Consider the following 17,108-nt stretch of genomic DNA (forward strand, 5'->3'; position numbering starts at 1 on the left):
TTTGACATTAATACTACCTCCACTGCTGCTGATTTTGCAGTTATGTTGGGTTCTAAATCAGCATGATCTTTGGAGGTACTGGCTGTGAATTTGGGGGGATTTGAGGAGCCCAGGTGGGGAAAGCTGCCCTAAAACATCCTAACAACCTTTTCAACTTTGTGTGTGTGTGTGCATGCACACATCTTCAAATCAGTGTTGACTCCTGGCAACTGCCTGGACAAGTCTCTGCAGTTTTCTTGGCATGTTTTCGGAAGTGGTTTGCCACTGCCTGCTTCCTAGGGCTGAGGATATGTGACTGGCCCAAGGTCATCCAGCTGCCTTTGTAACTAGGATGGGATTAGAACTCAGTCTCCAGGTTTCTAGCCTGATGCCTTAACCACTACACCAAACTGGTTCTCACTTTCAACTCTTAAGGTATTGTAATGTAAAGTCTCTTTGAGTAGTCAGCTCAGCACTGAAGGCAGCTCCCTGGGCACTCGCTCTGTTCAGGAGTGTCCATGTCATAGATGGCTACATATTTGTGAATATAATTTGGGAGATGGGAATTCTCCTTGGATTTCTTTTTCTTAGGATGAAAGGAACTAAAAATAAGGAAGAGGGGGTTGGAAAAGCAGAGGGGACTGCAGGGAGGAAATATTTTCATTTTCCTCTTCTTGGAGACACTCATACTTTCTCTACATAGGAAGTTGTGAAGACCAAGAAATCCTGGTTCATTTGTTAAGATTGATATTTTTCCCCAGTACCAATGTTGGTGAGATTTTTTTCTGTTGGGGGCCGAGAGGAAATGATATTGCCCTATCCCTCCTTCATCCTGCACTGTACACGCACAGACTTTGTAACAATAATTATTGCTATTACTTGGCTTCCTAGATTTCTCCAGTCACCTTTAAAGCATGCTCAAGACTGCTGCAAACGTTTAAGCAGCAGCAGCAGCAGCAGCACTGGGAATCACTGAGGAGGCTCATCCAGTTGATGTTGGCATCAGACTAGATGGAGCATTGAAGTCAGAGATTAAATTGGTGAGTAGTGTCAGAGGCAACCAGGCAGTTTTATAGGAGCCAACAAACTGTCCACACAAGGTGCTGCTGAGTCTGAACCTCTAAGATGTATGTCAAGAGGGTCCCCAAACTCTATCCCAGACTTAGGCTGGGTTTGCACCACACACTTAATTTGGTTATTGAAATAACAATCATTTTCGGGGTTTGCGCAATACACTGAATCACCAACTCACCAAATGCACTGGATTCACACAACTTGCTAAGCCACAAGAAGCTAACATAGGTTAGCCCTCACCAAGCATAGCATGTTATATGAATGCAGACACTTCTTTCCCTGATCTGGCTAAACATATTTTATGAACACAGAAACTTAGTGGGTTTTGGGGGTGGGGTGGGGTGGAGGGTTGAATAGAAAAGGTTCTACTCCATTCCTCATCTTATCTTGTTCCCTGCTGCTGCCTGGCTAGATGTTTCTGCTTGCTTTTGCTGCCCCTTCTGCCTTACCAGGCTGGAGCCTTAGAATCTCTGTGGACCAGGGTTTCTCAACCAGGGTTCCACGAGAGGCCACTAGGGGTTCCCTGGGAGGTCACGATTTATTTAAAAAATTATTTCAGTTCAGGCATCTTCACATTAAAGAGGTAAGCTTCATTCTTTATTTTTAGTTTAAGAACACTGTTAATGCATATGTACAGGCCTACCCATGAAACAAATATCATAATTTTATAACTTCTGGCCTATATTTGAGCCTGAATGTGCAGGGGTTCCCCAAGGTCTGAAAAATATTTCAAGGGTTCCTGCAGGGTCAAAAGGTTGAGAAAGGCTGCTCTGGAGAAACAAGGAAAAGGAAATGAGAAAACAAACACATGGGGATGTCATCCTAAGGAGTGGTGGAAGCAAATTCCATGGGACGGAGTGTCCTGGATGACATCAGGCTGGTGAAGCTGGATTTTACTTCATCCCAGTACATCTTGGGACATTTGAGGCTGAAAGACAGTGGTTTGCTTAAGACCATAAGTTGGGATTTTAATGAAAGACTTTCTGGATTATGGCTGCCACTCTCAAATGCTACCCTACACTGACTTTTATTGCTCAGGCACTTTCCACCTGCTAGCTTCATCCCAGCACAGAGATGTGCATCTCTGAAACTTAGCCCATGAAGCTTGCAAAATGTCAGCTCATAAAATCAATCTTAGTTTCCACTCTTTTCAAGAGACAGGCAGATGGAGACAAAACAGCCCTACTTTCAAGGAATGCAAAAGAAACTGGGCTTCAGGGAAATGCTATCAGAGGCACACTGAAAGCCTACCAAACTCCAGACTGAATTGCAGTACTAAGCAGAAAGTAGCAAGATTACTTGTTCTGTACTGTGAAGACATTATATATTATTCTATGGAACAAAAAGAACAACTTCAGAGATTGCACTGCTCCAGGAAAGATTTAGAGCAGTGTTTTTCAACCTTGGCAACTTTAAGATGTGTGGACTTCAACTCCCAGAATTCTGGGAGTTGAAGTCCACACATCTTAAAGTTGCAAGGTTGAAAAACACTGGTTTAGAGAAAGACCATGTGGTTCTGTGACTGAATAGTGTGTTAAAACCGAAATCCAGAATGCCCATTTTCAAGCCCTCCCTTTGAAGGGATTTCTGGTCCTTTAGGGGAAGGACAACTGATCTTGAGAGCCATTTGCATTTGTAACAAGGGATGAAGTGCTGTCAGTAGGAAGAATACCAGAAAGTTTATCCACCATTGCAACTGCTATGAATTCATTGAAAGTGTTAAGCAGTAGGAGCAGAGAGCTGAAAGAGCAAGTAAACTCAGCTATGTGATTTTAGCATTCCTATTAGTCCTCTAACCACATCCTATGCGGCAAGAGGCAATTATGTGTGAGCACGTATGAAGAGGGGTTATGATCAACACTGGGAGTTTTAGAGGGTGTTATTTCAGGATTCCGGCTGCGCTGGCTGCAACCAGCCTCCCCACCTGTCTCTCTCACACATAACCACCATGAGAAAAAAACAAACAAAACCTAGATCCCTTTAACTCTTTTGTCAAGACATCAAGTGACAGATAACAATCAAGCTGGACACCTCCAATTATATGGAATTTATTGGAGGGAAAAATCTAATTTGGTTTGATGGCTCAAAGGTCAGTCAATTGTTTCAGGATGAGCACCCTGGGATAATGAAGGGCGATACTGGAACACATCAGTGGAGTCATGTACTTTTAATTAAGCAGGGGAGAGATGAAGGCTGTCCATTAGAGGCCAGAGTTTAGGTACAGACGTCTTCTTGGGCTGTGTTCCAAGGATGCTTTAGAAATTGTTCTGGTGCAAGCATCTTAAGATTACCCTTTGCCTGTTTTATACCGATCGTCACACCAAGGGTACGCCTGCTTAATTCTACAAAGGTCTGTTGTAGCTGTTGCTGGGACAAAGGAGAGTCAAAGGGGGGCAAAAGCCATTATCCTTGACTAGTTGGCATTGAGTCAAAGGCTGAAAAGGAAGAAGCCTTCTATGACTTTCATTGCATTTTGTGATTGCCCATTCCACAAACTAATTACACAGTGGAGGAATAAACTCTATTCTTTCTATACCAAATTCTTTGCCAGATGGTTTCCTTGCATAACCCCATCAGTATTATTATTAGTATTATAAAAGTGGAAGGGAAACCTTCTTGTTCTCCATTCTCCCCACATGTTGCATCATTTTAGATGCACCAACCAGGCCCCTGACCCTCACTCAACTTCTCCCCTTCTAAAATGCTCCAACTGCTTTTAGCTTGAAATCTCCCACATCATGCCTACTGGTATTGATAGGCATTTAAAAATCTTATTTTAATTTTAAAAATTAAAAGGAACCTCATGTGCTGCAAAGCAAAGCACCACCAGGTGGACATATATACAGACTATCTATACTTCCAAGGATGCCCTTGGTTTCCATGTAGGGTTCATGGGCATAGTTAAAAAATAAAATGGTGGGTGGCTGAAATTGTGCTTTCTTTGTAAATATGGTTACCTCCCCACAACAGGACAAAGCTAAGGGTATGACAGGGAGAGGTCCAGCACTTTGCTTTCCAGTAAACCAGTCTTTTGTAACTAGCCATATCCATATGGCACCTCCTCTGCAAATGGGCAACCCTCTCATGGGAACTAATTATTTCAACAGTCACAAATACGCTCTCAAAGCATCCTGTTGGAATCATATCTTATCCATATCTCAGTGTTCCTGGCTTTAATGTCTTTGCCCAGAACATCACAAATAAGGTTTATCAAACATGCACATTTTTAGAAGACAGTTTGGTCATGTGCACATTTTCTAAGAAAAGGGACTTTTTCTAGTTACTGTCACTTCCTAAAAGTGAATAAAGACCCCAGTGCAAGGGGTGCTTATCTCTAGCCAAATTTATCACAGGTCCCTCCCACCTCCATCACCACTTTATTGTATCCTTCTCAGCTGCTTCTCTGGACAAAGAATCCATCTCATTCTCCAACTGATGGGCACATTATTTAGAAGAGAAATAATTATGCAGCATATCCTAATCCTCTTTATTTAAAACCAGTGTCCTAAACCACAGAGTTCATTTGATATTGTCAAGAAGGCATTAAAAGAAAATGTGGTTGTCCCAATCACAAAATGGATGCCACAATAGGCATGGCCAGTCACAAAACCATATATTCAGGGGTCGATCAGTAATTCTGCTCCTTGCCTTCCTCTCTAGCTTTCCATGATCCTTCCCACAAACTAATTTTTGCACTTTTGGGAGTAGATGGACATATTTGCAAAGAAGCTGTAAGATACAACCACTCATCATTGTTTAAATTTTCCAGTAATGCTTATGGAGACCCATGTGGAATCCAAGGGCCTTATAATAATACAGATTTATTTTTTAATTAAAAATTAAAATATATTTGCTTTTAAAAAAAGAAAAATGGTAGCGCAGGGCAGAAAATCTGGCAGATATGCCCAAGGGCAAATTGGTGCTCATGGGGGCTACAATAGGGATTCCAATGTTACCTTTTTTGTTCTCGAAAATAGATTCCTTTGTTGTGAGCCGTACTTTCTTTGCACCTTCAAATCACAAGTTTCTGAGAGATTACAAACAGTTCCAGATCTGAAACATAAAAGTGATTTCTCTCTGCCCTACACATTTCTCCCTGATTGTGAGGAGGAGAAATAAATGGGTTTGGTTTCTTGGTCATTCCTGAACACTGGATTTAACAAAAAAAGGCAAGCTTGTGCAACAAAAGAAGTTTGCAAACTCCTAACCACCAGCAACTTACTAGTTATTACGTGAAAACAAATGCTGACGCTGCCTTCAAAACAATTTGTAGCTACCATATGGATCACAGGACAGCACCCAGGTTCCTCTTGGTATTGTAAGTTGGAATACCTTAAAAAAGACTCTGGATCCTGCTGATCTTTCTTGGGGTAAACTTACCTTTGGCTTAAGGAAAACTGGAATTTACTATTGTTTCTCTCTACCCACAAGATGAGCCCGGGCATTTTTGGGACGCTATGGATGAACTCATAGGAATAACCCATTCATTTGATGATTACAATAATCATGACAGACACTGGTTCTCTAAATACTTCAATTCTATCTCAGCTGGTACCTTTTTATTTCTTACAGACTCTAGTTCCCAATATTTAAAAAATCCTGTAGTTGCAGTATCACAAGGCATTATCCATTTTCAGAGCATCAAAATCCATCCTATATTAGGCATCTAAAGGCTGCACTGGAGAAAAAGGTTGGTTGGTTGGTTTAGTTGTTTAGCTAGGCAATGGCCTCTTGTTGGTTTTTATATAGGCCCTAGTAGTTTTATTCTCAAATTGCTGCTATTTACTCTGGGTTTATTAAGTATTTTAAAGGGCATGAAAAAACAACTGTCAGGCAAAAGACTGGTTTCTCCCTGCAAGAAAGCTTCAAACTGGAGTCACCAAAGAGAGACCACCTTACTAAAGCTGATATTGTAGGGAGGGATTATGATTGTTTTCATCTTGAAGACATTTGGTGCTTTGCCCACTGCATTCAGAGTTAGGAGGGGGATACAAAGCAGGATAAAAAGGCATCCAATAACCTGAGTAAGTCTTAACAACTTCAGAGGAAGGATCCCCAAAGAAAAGCTACTTCTAGTACTGAAAATATTTATTTTTTTCCTGCCTTTTTATAAATAAGGCAGGGAATATACCAAATACTCCTTCCTCCTCCTATATTCCCCACAACAACAACCCTGTGAGGTGAGTGGGGCTGAGAGAGAGGGACTGGCCCAAGGTCACCCAGCCGGCTTTCATGCCTAAGGTGGGACTAGAACTCATGGCCTCCTGGTTTCTAGCCCAGCACCTCAACCACTAGGCCAAACTGGCTGGCTCAATCCTTCATCACCATTCATGGCAGAGATGAGTGATCTTCAGACCCTTTGTTCCACAAAACAAGAGTCACTGCATGCTAAACGGGGACCATGATCTCAGCATACCCTATACTTTTAGCAGAATACAGTACCTTACCACACTCATCATTTCAGATGTTTATTGGCTTCATTCCTATGCAGAAGGCCCCAAGAAATACGACTTTTAGCATAACCCTGGTTATCAACTTGCATACTGTACTTGCCTTGATCATGGATTTCCAAGAGGTATGTGGAAGACTACTGTAAAAAAATAGAAAGCAGTCTGCATCTATTCCTTTTGAAAACTGTGATTTTAAATTGTATAACCCTACTAGAAAGGGTTATGTGACCTTCAGGACCTAGAGATCAAAATACTCACTTTCATAGGGTCACATATCAGATCTTCAAATGGTCATGGTTAGAATACATTATTTCATGAATTGTTGGAAAAGGGATAAGCTTAGAAGACAAGCAATTTTTGCTCAGTTTTGCCCTCAGTGAACACAGGTGCCCTGGAGCATCCTCCCAGCCTCATGGAGAAAGTGGAGCCTTCAAAGCCTCAGGCCGTATCCAAGTGATCTAACTGTGCAGGCAAGAGAGGAGTCCCTGACACTATTAGTTATGCTTTTTCTTGAATACTGTTCTTTTTATGAACAAATCACTATGCAAATGCTCTTATTAAAACATTTATTTTGAGGGGTGGTGTGACATAATGGAGCATTTTACAGTCTGTGAACTCAACCACCACCACCACCACCAGAAACCACAAATATGAAGAACAGAGGCCAGGGCTCCACTCAGCTCCCTCTCTCTGTTATTTCCTTTATCCCAGTCCCTCCCGCCCAAAAAAAGTCTTGAAGGCAAGAAAAAGACACTTGCTGGCAGGATTTGGGTGGAGAAAAGAAAAGAGGGAAAGGAGGAAAGGATTCCACAAAGAAAAATGGGGAAGACCATTTCTCCAGCATCTCTGGTCTCTGTGGATTCTCGAAGCAGGCCTGAGGCACCAGGTGTGGAGTTCCTGCTGGTGGAGCAAAATTTGGCCCTATCAATCTTCGGTAAGTTGAAATCGAATGGATTTTTGTCGCGTGCAAACATTAGTGGCCACGTTTTCAGGAGGCTGAGGAGGCGGGCAAGCACTCTTCAGGCTACTGCCAGCTTCTGTGTGGTAGAAACAGAAACAGAGAGAACTATAAGGAGATCAAATGTCTGACGCAGCTCAGCCATCAAACTTGCAAACCTATAAGCCTTTGGTCTTCCTAGAGCGGCTGTCATTTAACCAGAAGAGATCAGAACAGTGTCTTTTGGGTTATGAAACAAGGAGGAAAGACAGGATTGCCTTTTTATCAGCATATCCCCTTCTCCTCTTGTGAATGAGACAGATTCCAGAGAGATGCAAGACTTCTTTACACCTGGTCCATTGCTCAATTATACTTGCTACCATGAGAGGTAGGGCTAACTTAGCAGACCTTGGAAATGGATTAAACCAATTGTGGCAGAGGAGGAGAAACTTGTCAATGGTGGTTAGAAAGGTGTGTATACCAGATTTGGCTGAATTCCAAAGAACAAGTCTAAACAGGATCAAACCAAAGCAAAATTAGTATGAAGCAATTGAAAGGGAGCAAAGCTTGAGAATGATCCAGTGCTATCTTGCAAAGACAATTGTATGTCCCCATTTTACCACAGAATATCAAGCTAAAGAGAGTGAGATGAAAAGGATTGACCAGTCCACCTTCTAATTACAGAGAACAATTCATCCAACAGCATCAACCAGGAATGATGGCAGAGGGGACACGGTATTACTGCACATGGCTCCTGCTAATATGCTGCTCCCCTTCTCCATGGTCTTACAGTATCTGATAGATATCTCAATCTTGCCTTGCCCTGCCCTATCTGCCTAAAGTAGAATATACCAACCGAATCTTCCCCACAAATTTGTAATGATTTCCATCACAAAATTCTTCTACCCTGTGTTCAACCAAGTTGCTTGAAATTGGGTCAGATCGGTACTTTGGAGACAAATGTCATCTAACTGTATTTGCAAACAGCACAGGCAAAACAGCAACAGCATCTTTCCCCCATAATTGAATAACATTCCTTCAAATTTCCTCATATCTATTGAAAAACATTTCTGTTTTCCTGGTTTGAGCCAACGAGAGATACAAATTTCACTGCAGTTAGACCTCAGGTCGAAGTGGCAGCTTCCATTTTGTCCCAAAGTGAAATGCGCTATTTCCTGAAGCACCAAATCAGGGCTTGAATCAAACTTTGCAGTCAGTGCACACCTTTACTAATAGATTTGGACGCCTTGCTGTGAAATAACAGGGGTGAGGCGGCTACACTGAATGCAAGAATCAGAAGAAAATGCAGAAAGTGATTCCATCACATTCTGTGCTCGCTTTTAAACACAAACACATAACTAAAGGGTAATAATTCAGCTTGATAAAAGACACTCTGATAAGCCATTAATCTGAATTCATGGCTTGTTCAATCACATTGGGAAATATTAATGTACAGAGCAAAGGGGAGGTTGCATTAATGTAAAGAAATTCCTCTTGCTCTCGTGGCTCCCTGCTCTTTTGAGTATTAATTTAGGGGAATGTGTATCTTGTGTTTGGCAATCAGGAAAAAAATTAGAGACTCTGTGACCGTCTTTCCAATCAGTTTCTCTGCTGGAGCTGAAGCAAACAATCTTATACGTGACTGAAGTTTCCCAGGATGACTCCTTTGGAGAACCTCAATACATATGCTAAACCCATTTATTCCAGCATGTCCTTGAATCATCACAAGTAACAGGACACATTTGGGATGTAGTTTTCTTACCTTAGACTATAAACTATATGGAAGCTGCAGACTTAAATAAACAACTTGGGGGTCCTCCTGGACTTATGACTCCTGCTCAAAGAGCAGGTGGCAGTCGTGGCTAGGAGGGCTTTTGCATAGCTTTGTGTTGTGTGCCAGTTGCACCTGTTCCTGGACTGGGAGGCTCTGCTTGTGGTCAGTCACGCCCTGGTCACCTCCCGAATGGACTAATGTAATGCACTATATGTGGGGCTGCCCTTGAAGAGTATCTGGAAGCTTCAGCTGGTGCAAAATGTAGCAGCACCTGGATTGATTGCCAGTTTGCTTCTGGGTCCAATTCAAGGTGCTGGTTTTGACCTTTACAGCCCTTCATGGCATGGGCCCAGGTTATCCGAGGGACCGCCTCCACCCAATTATATCTGCCTGTCCCATCAGGTCCAGCAGAAGAGGTATGCTGCAGGTCCTGTCTGCGAAAGAGTTTCATCTCACGGGACCCAGGAGATGGCCTTTTCTGCTATGCACCTGCCCTGTGAAACATCCCCCCGCAGATGTTAGTTTGGCCCCATCCTTGACATTCTTCCAGAAGTCCCTTAAAACATGGCTGTGTGCAGGCCTGGGGATCTCAAGGAAATGGCAATTTGATGAGATGTCTGAATTGTTTTTAGCATCAATTCTCTCCACTATCTTGTTGTTAATAATATTGTTGAGGTCTTTTAATAGTAGTCTTTTAACATTTGGATTTGATGATTGTTTTCATTTTAAGCCCCCTAGAGTCACTTTATTGTGAGATGGGTGGCCATATAAATGTGATAAATAAATGGTATTATTTTATCCTAGTCAGATCACCTTCTGATTTAGATTTTGAGTTGCCTTCTCCTTCTATAAAAGCTGGGAAGGTTTAATGGATTTCAGAGGTTTCTGAAACATTCTGGGGAAACTTTTAGCTGGTATAAAGTGCTTACTGCTGTGTGAGGTGCAGGCACAACATTTGCTATGACTGCATCCAAGTGCCCTCTGTCTGTATACAGTTATTTATGTAGCTCCTTGGTATTTTCTTGAGCAAAAGGCAATGAAGAAAGAGCTAAATAGGTAGAACGCAGATAAAAATACAGGCTGAGTCTAACACAAATCTGATGTTCTTATTTAGAGTATCATGAGGCATTAAAAGTATGCACTCTTCTACCATCAGTTTCTTCAAAGTGTTGACAACACAGCTCTTCTGGATGCTAAGGGTTCACTGCAGTCAACTCCCTAAGACAGTTAACAGTGGAATTCTAGGCAGCACACTATGGCAGGCTTGTGAATATTTTCAAAATCCTAGACCTTAGATTCTGCATTTAATGCAATTGCTATAATGGAGGCTCCAGTCCAATATAATTTTCTTGGATGATTAATAATTGATAAAAACAAAATGCTGACCATCTGGGAAGCTAACTGTTAGTCTTCTTGGCTTATGACACACAATAGGGATGGACTGACTGGACCGAGAAAGTTGTAAGATATCCTTTGAAAGGAGATGATTAGTCTACAGTAGTCCTCACTTAAAGACCACAGTGGGGACCAGAATTTTGGTTGCTAAGCAAAGTGGTCATTAAGTGAATCCAACCAGATTTTACTACTTTTGCAGTGGTTGTTAAGTGAACCACCATGGGCGTTAAGTTGAACCATGTGGTTGTTAAGCAAATCATGCAGTTCCCCACTGATTTTGTTTGCCAGAAGCCAGGCAGGAAGGTTAAAAATGGTGATCATGTGACCAGGGGACACTGCGATGGTCATAAATGTGAACTGGTTGCCAAGCACCCAAATTGTGATCCTGTGACCGCAGAGACACTATGACAGTTGTAAGTGTGAGGACCGGTTGTCAGTTTTTTCAGCACCATCGTAAGTCTGAACCATCCCTAAATGAATGGTTGTTAAGCGAGGACTACCCGTACACCTGAAGAAACTGGAACTCTTGACTAGTTGCTTAAGAAAATTATCCCAAAGCAAAATAAGGCATTCTTAGATGAGACTCCTTTTTTAGATCCAATTCAATCAGACTTTACCTCTGGTTTTGAAGTAGAAAATCGCCATAGTCACGGCATAGGATAGCCTTTGACAAAAGAGGACAGGTAACATATGATCTCTTTTCTTGGAATTAGTAGCTTTTTATACTAGTCATAGTATCGCTAATTATAGTATTAAATGGAAAGTCTGGAATTATTATCTAGGTTGGGGGCTCAGAAGCACCGTATTTCAATAGCTGTGCTTCAGTGGTACTCCTATGGCCCTTCAGATGTTGCTGAACTGTAATTCCCAACAGCTGAAATCAGCACAGCCAATTGGAAGGGGTATTGCAAATGGAAGATCAACACTATCTGGAAAGTCACAGCTTCCTGATCCCTCCACAAATTGTTGATTCAAGAAAGAGTTGGCAGAGAATTGCACTTTCCATACTTACATGTTCCATGGGTTCCATTTTATTCCATATGAAACCACTGAAGAAGGTTAACGGGAGTCTGAGTGTTCTGATCATTTTGATTGCCCTCTTCTGCAGTTTTTGCATCAATATGCAGAGGACATCCAGCTCCTTTCCTCCTTTTCATTTAGTCTAAGCGAGGCAATGAATATCCTGAACCAGTGGCTGGGTATGATAGCAGACTAAACCAAATCACTATACTAACCATCAATCTAGGCAAGATGGAGATTCAGTTGCAGGCTGGGAGAGATTATTTGTTTCCCTATTAGGTCATCTTCTCCCTGTTCTGAAGACAACTGGGTTTCCCCTAAAAGATCAAGTCACTAGTCGCTTAATTCTCCAGGTTGCCTTTCATCCATTTTAAGCTGATCTGCAAACTGCAACTCGGTCTGGACAGACAGGCATGCTATGCTATAGCAACAGATGTTCTAGAAACCTCCAAATTGCATGAATAATAAAATAAAATAAAATAAAATTGCATAAAGCCGCCCAGAGTCACTTGAGGAGATGGGCGGCTATAGAAATCAAATCAAATCAAATAAATACACACACATTACGTAAATCTGCCTGTAAGAAAAAATGGAAATTAGTCCAAAATACTGCAGAAAGATAAGTCATGGGGACTAGAAAATAAGTACCATAAATACACTGGTTGCTTCCTGTGCTTAGTACAAAGGCCACTCCCATTACTGTTCTTAGAGGGTTCTAGATTTCCCTTCTTTGCCTTAAATCAAGGTGCTGTACATGGGACCAGTATTTAACATTCTGACTTCTTGCTCTGAATGAACTCTGGGCCTCACAGACCCAATGCTTTTCAAATATTCAGATGGCAAGTGGATCATGGGAATATGGGCTGCAACAGAAGGCATGAAAACTCCTATGCACTTTAGATCCTCCAGATGGCCATGGCCTTGAAGTATGCATTATCCTGCTAATATCAGAAAAGGCTGAAGGGATTGGTGCAACCTCCATAAGTAAACCTTTACTTTTTCAGATTCTCTGAGAATATGGTAATGGAAGCAAGTTAAGTTTCCTTTTTTCTACTTCCCTTTGTGGAGTAGGAGTTGTCAAGCTCAGAAATCTCTTCCTTCTGGATTCGTATAATTTCTGCCTGAGGGTATCTGACTGTTCTTTGTAGACCTTTGAGATTGTCCAGATTAGGCAACAGACTCCACAAAAGGACTAGAACTGAGCTTTACTAATATAAGCTATATTAACAGAATCTCGAAAGCCCGATCGTGTTTTTCCTTCCCTGCCTTATACCCTAATGAGTCAGGGAGGAGCCAGCTGGAGGCTGCTCCTGATATTATCACCTTTCCTAGGGCCCAAGGAATAATTCTGCCTTTTTTGCTTCTATCATGTTTCTGCTTCTGAACATTTCCCACAAGGCCATCTCTATGGCTCTCTACAGTCTTCAGTATGAGAGGCAGTATGTCTCTCAAAACAAGGCCTCAGGGACATGAGCAGACTCTAGTATTTTGTGCTCAAGTTCTGCTTTTGAGCTTCCCACTAGAAAATGTTTGTCAACTGTGCAGACAGGATTCTGGACTCAAAAAGATTTATATCTGACCCAACATCTAGGGTGTTCCTACTTTTCTTTAGTCTGTTTGCCACACCACCACCACCACCTGTATGAGAAGGCAGGTAGCTGAAGAGAAAAACAGAGCTCTGTTATGGAATGACTTCCTCATAGTGTGGGGTGACCATTCCGAATATTCAGCTATATCAGGTATCTACAAGCTGCAATCATATTGCTGCCTTGACACAATGTGAGATTATTTTCAACTAGACAAATATAGAATTGTTATTTCTGTAACACCTTGCAGAAGTGATTTATTTCTCTCCCTCTGCTTTGGGGATTCTGCATTAAATTTTGGAACCTATTGTTCTTTTCATAGTACTTTCCAGATCAACAAATGTGTGATTTTCAGTTCAATAAGCCAGTTGTGGGTATTTGCTGGTACTGTTCCTTAGCATACAATTTGCAACACAAATGAGTGTGTGTGTGTGTGTGTGTGTGTGTGTATGAAAAGTGTCTGACCCCAAGGAATGTATTTAGGTTTGAAATCTATAGCTGCAATCATACCTGTCAGCAATTGCAGTCCAACCATTTTGTGGTAGAATGGCGTCTGCAGGGATTTCCAAATGTCATCACTGTCTAGACTAGCTGCCTCTAACTGGCACCCACTAGATGTGTACAGCTCCTATCATCCCCAGCCTAAGCAGTTATCTAAGATCTGGTGGTATTACTACTACTATTATTAAGACAGTAATCCATTTGGTGTAGCAGTTAAGGCAACAATCTAAAAACCAGGAGACTGTGAGTTCTAGTTCCACCTTAGGCACAAAGCCAGCTGGGTGACCTTGGGCCAGGCCTAGGAAGCAGGCAATGGCAAACCACTTCCAAAATCTTGCCAAGAAAACTGCAGGGTCTTCTCCAGGCAGTCGCCAGCAGTCAACACTGATTTGAAGGTGCGTGCACACACACACAGACATACAGATACACACAAAAGTTGAAAAGGATGTTTTAGGGCAGTGCTGACTTGAAGGCATCCAAAAAAAAAAAATCCACTTGGGCACCAAAACAGAATCAAGGACAAAGGCCAAGCATTCTCTTTCCCAGCAGGGGAAGGTCAGCAATTAATATTTATCAGTCATAAAGCACTACTATTTCTCTTGATCTCACAGTGGAACAGGCAGCAAGGAGAATAATTCATGTAGCTGAATTTGGTACTAGAAAAACAAAAAGGGTCAGTCAACAGATTTAATACTAACTTTTCCATGGAACTTAAACCCTGAACCTAAAGGCTACAGACTATGGAAAACTTGCTGGCATGCAGTATTTTCCTTCTCATTCTTTTTCTCTCTCTTAAAAAGACTTAATATTAGCATCCTCAAGATGCTTCTCTGTCATGCTCCCTGACCCATCCGACTTAAAAAAGAGACTTTTAATCACTTTAGATAGATAAATGGGATGTTGGCATCTTGCAGAGCAAAGTGTCAACCTACATCATTGTGTTTATTTCCTAGAATTTCTACGAGGCTCACAGAAATCCACTAAGCATCAGAAATGTGCTTTTTATGAACTAGAGCATTTCATTGTGCTCTGTGGGCAAAATATGTCATTTGCAGGCTCCAAGTTTACTTCTGTCTTTTACTTAGGTCTGGGGGCAATTTACTTTGGGTTTGTTTTTTTTAGCCTCACCAATATAAAGCTCCCTCAAGTTGCACTCCACTCCTGGTGACTTTATAGCATGTCTATGTTGTTTCTTTGGCAAGACTACACCAGAACTATCTTGGTTTTCTAGAACATTTTTCCCCCACTTGGTCTCACTTACAGGGCTGGGCTTTGCATGTATGGTTTCTCATCAAACTACTAAATAGTTCAATCTGTGCTTAGCTTTTTTCAAGATCGGTCAAGGTTGACTAGGTGCTGCCACCTTCTATAACTTCCTTCTAACAATAACTTCTGTTATTGGACAAACCCTCCACAGCACCCATTCCATGAATGCACCCATAACAAGTCCTTAAAATTCCAAAAGTGCCAGTCAGGCCCAAAATTGAAGCAGCGTGGCCTAATGAAATGATATAGTCCTTCACCACAGACCACCTGAGGTTCCTTCACTTTGCAGCCTGGAAACCCTTAAACCATCGGCCAAATATATTATATAGAATAGGGATGTGCAACTGTCCAATCATTTCTTTTGCACAACAGCATTGACAACGATTTGCAAGTCAAACCAGTTTTGTAGCAACAGAAAGGAGGCAACTGTGCAAAATTTACCAGATCAGAAGACTCGGTGAAAAAGAAAAAAATGAAAAGGAACATCATCTTCATAACATCAAACCACATAAAATCCGTGAGACAACATAATACAGGCCCTCTCTCTCTATCCGGGTCTTCATTCCAGCCAGAACAAGAGTAAGTTTGTAGGAACAGTCTCAAGCAATTGACAAGAAAGCTTACACAAGAGCAGCAAATAGTCAACTGCAAAAAAGGGAAAAAGTTATTTTCACTCATCACTACTTTGGTTGGGATGAAATGGCTTAATGGGCTTCCTTTTTTAGGGTGTCTGCTTCACTGAAGTGCACCTAAAGTCAAAGAGGGATAATACGTGACCCGTCTATGCTGCTAAACTACAACTTGCAGCAGTTCCAGAAAACAGGATCAATGCTGGGGAATGCTAGGAGGGGAGTTTCAACATCTGGAAGGCTGCAGATTTCCCTTCTTTGGCTTAGGTCAAGGTGTTGCCAGGCACTTCCTGTAATTTCCCATGTTCCAAGGAGGGCAGCCAATGCAGAAAAAACCAGCATGTGGTCAGTTAAGTTGGAGGAAAAAATGCCCACAAGTACAGCCTTTCTAATCTCCCCTGATCTCTTGCTAAGCCTTTTTCTTCCTCCCAGCTGCTCAAAATTACTTTTACTCCATCTGTTCAGGACATATAAATGTAGTCACTCTACAGATAACCCAACTCAAAAGTTGGCCATCTCTCACAAGGCTTCACTTGAGAAGACTACCAAAGACAGAAGTAATCAACTCAACGTCTCTTGTTCTACTGCTCCATCAACTGAAATGCAAATAGGTTATACAATGTACAGAGCTGGCTTATGTCTCAGCAGTGAATTGGCACTGTGACCAGAAATCCCTGGGTGGAGGGTAGGGACTGAATTAGCACATTTGCCAACCCAATGAACTCTGCCAAATATTTTTTTCAAGTACTAAAATAAGCCTGAGATACAAACACTTGGGGAGAAAAGAATTAAAAGGCACACCTGGAAATCTATTCACAAAGTTTGACTGTTCCTGGCGACTCTGTGGACATATAGTTTTCTTGCCAAAAATATTGAAGCGATTTGCCAGTGACTTCTTCCAGGTTCATTAGTTAGTTATTTGGCTTCCTAGCCTTACTCTGGGCTTTCCTGATGATCTTCCATCCAAGTACTACGTATGATCTTGCTTAGGTTTTTCAAGGTCAGCCAAGGTCAGCTACATGCTGCCACCTCACTGGGCAGGATTGCCTTACTGCCATCCAAAAAAATTGACCAACTTGACAAGGCGAATGGGAAAAAAAAGAAAAGTAATAAGGGGACTTGCTTGGCAACTCAATCAAAAAACAAAACCCAATCAAATACTGGAAAGGGTCTTTTTCTGGCCCTAAATTTTTTCCAGTAAAAAAAACAACCCACAAATATTCAAATATTACCCTCTAGTGGAATCTGATGCTTATTTTTCATAATGGTGCATAGATACAGATCTTAGAAATATCGATTTGTCCACTCCAATAAAATATGCTCCTTCAAGCAATTGCTTCACAGTGGCCCTGTTCGAACAACACAGCTGACACAGCAATCCCTGATCAACCAATCTACTGCCATGCACTCGCAGGGCACAATCTTGAACAATCAGGGTCATTTTTAAGTACACCCAGGCACTGCAAGGAAGGCAGGAAGTCTGGAACTCCCCAACCC

General features: G+C 41.7%; 1 protein-coding gene across 2 annotated transcripts in view; it reads right to left on the reverse strand.

Moving 5' to 3' along the window:
* Window positions 1-7,090: 7,090 nt before the first annotated feature.
* Window positions 7,091-17,108, reverse strand: part of LRFN5 (leucine rich repeat and fibronectin type III domain containing 5) — a 109,018-nt gene continuing 99,000 nt past the window's right edge. For both annotated transcript variants that reach the window (XM_063290600.1, XM_063290599.1), the window contains exon 4: window positions 7,091-7,540. In XM_063290600.1, coding sequence (XP_063146670.1) covers window positions 7,523-7,540 — 18 coding nt within the window. In that variant the 3' untranslated portion in view covers window positions 7,091-7,522. The remainder of the gene's footprint in view (window positions 7,541-17,108) is intronic.

Source organism: Candoia aspera, chromosome 1, assembly GCF_035149785.1.
Source record: "Candoia aspera isolate rCanAsp1 chromosome 1, rCanAsp1.hap2, whole genome shotgun sequence".
Classification (NCBI taxonomy): Eukaryota; Metazoa; Chordata; class Lepidosauria; order Squamata; family Boidae; genus Candoia; species Candoia aspera.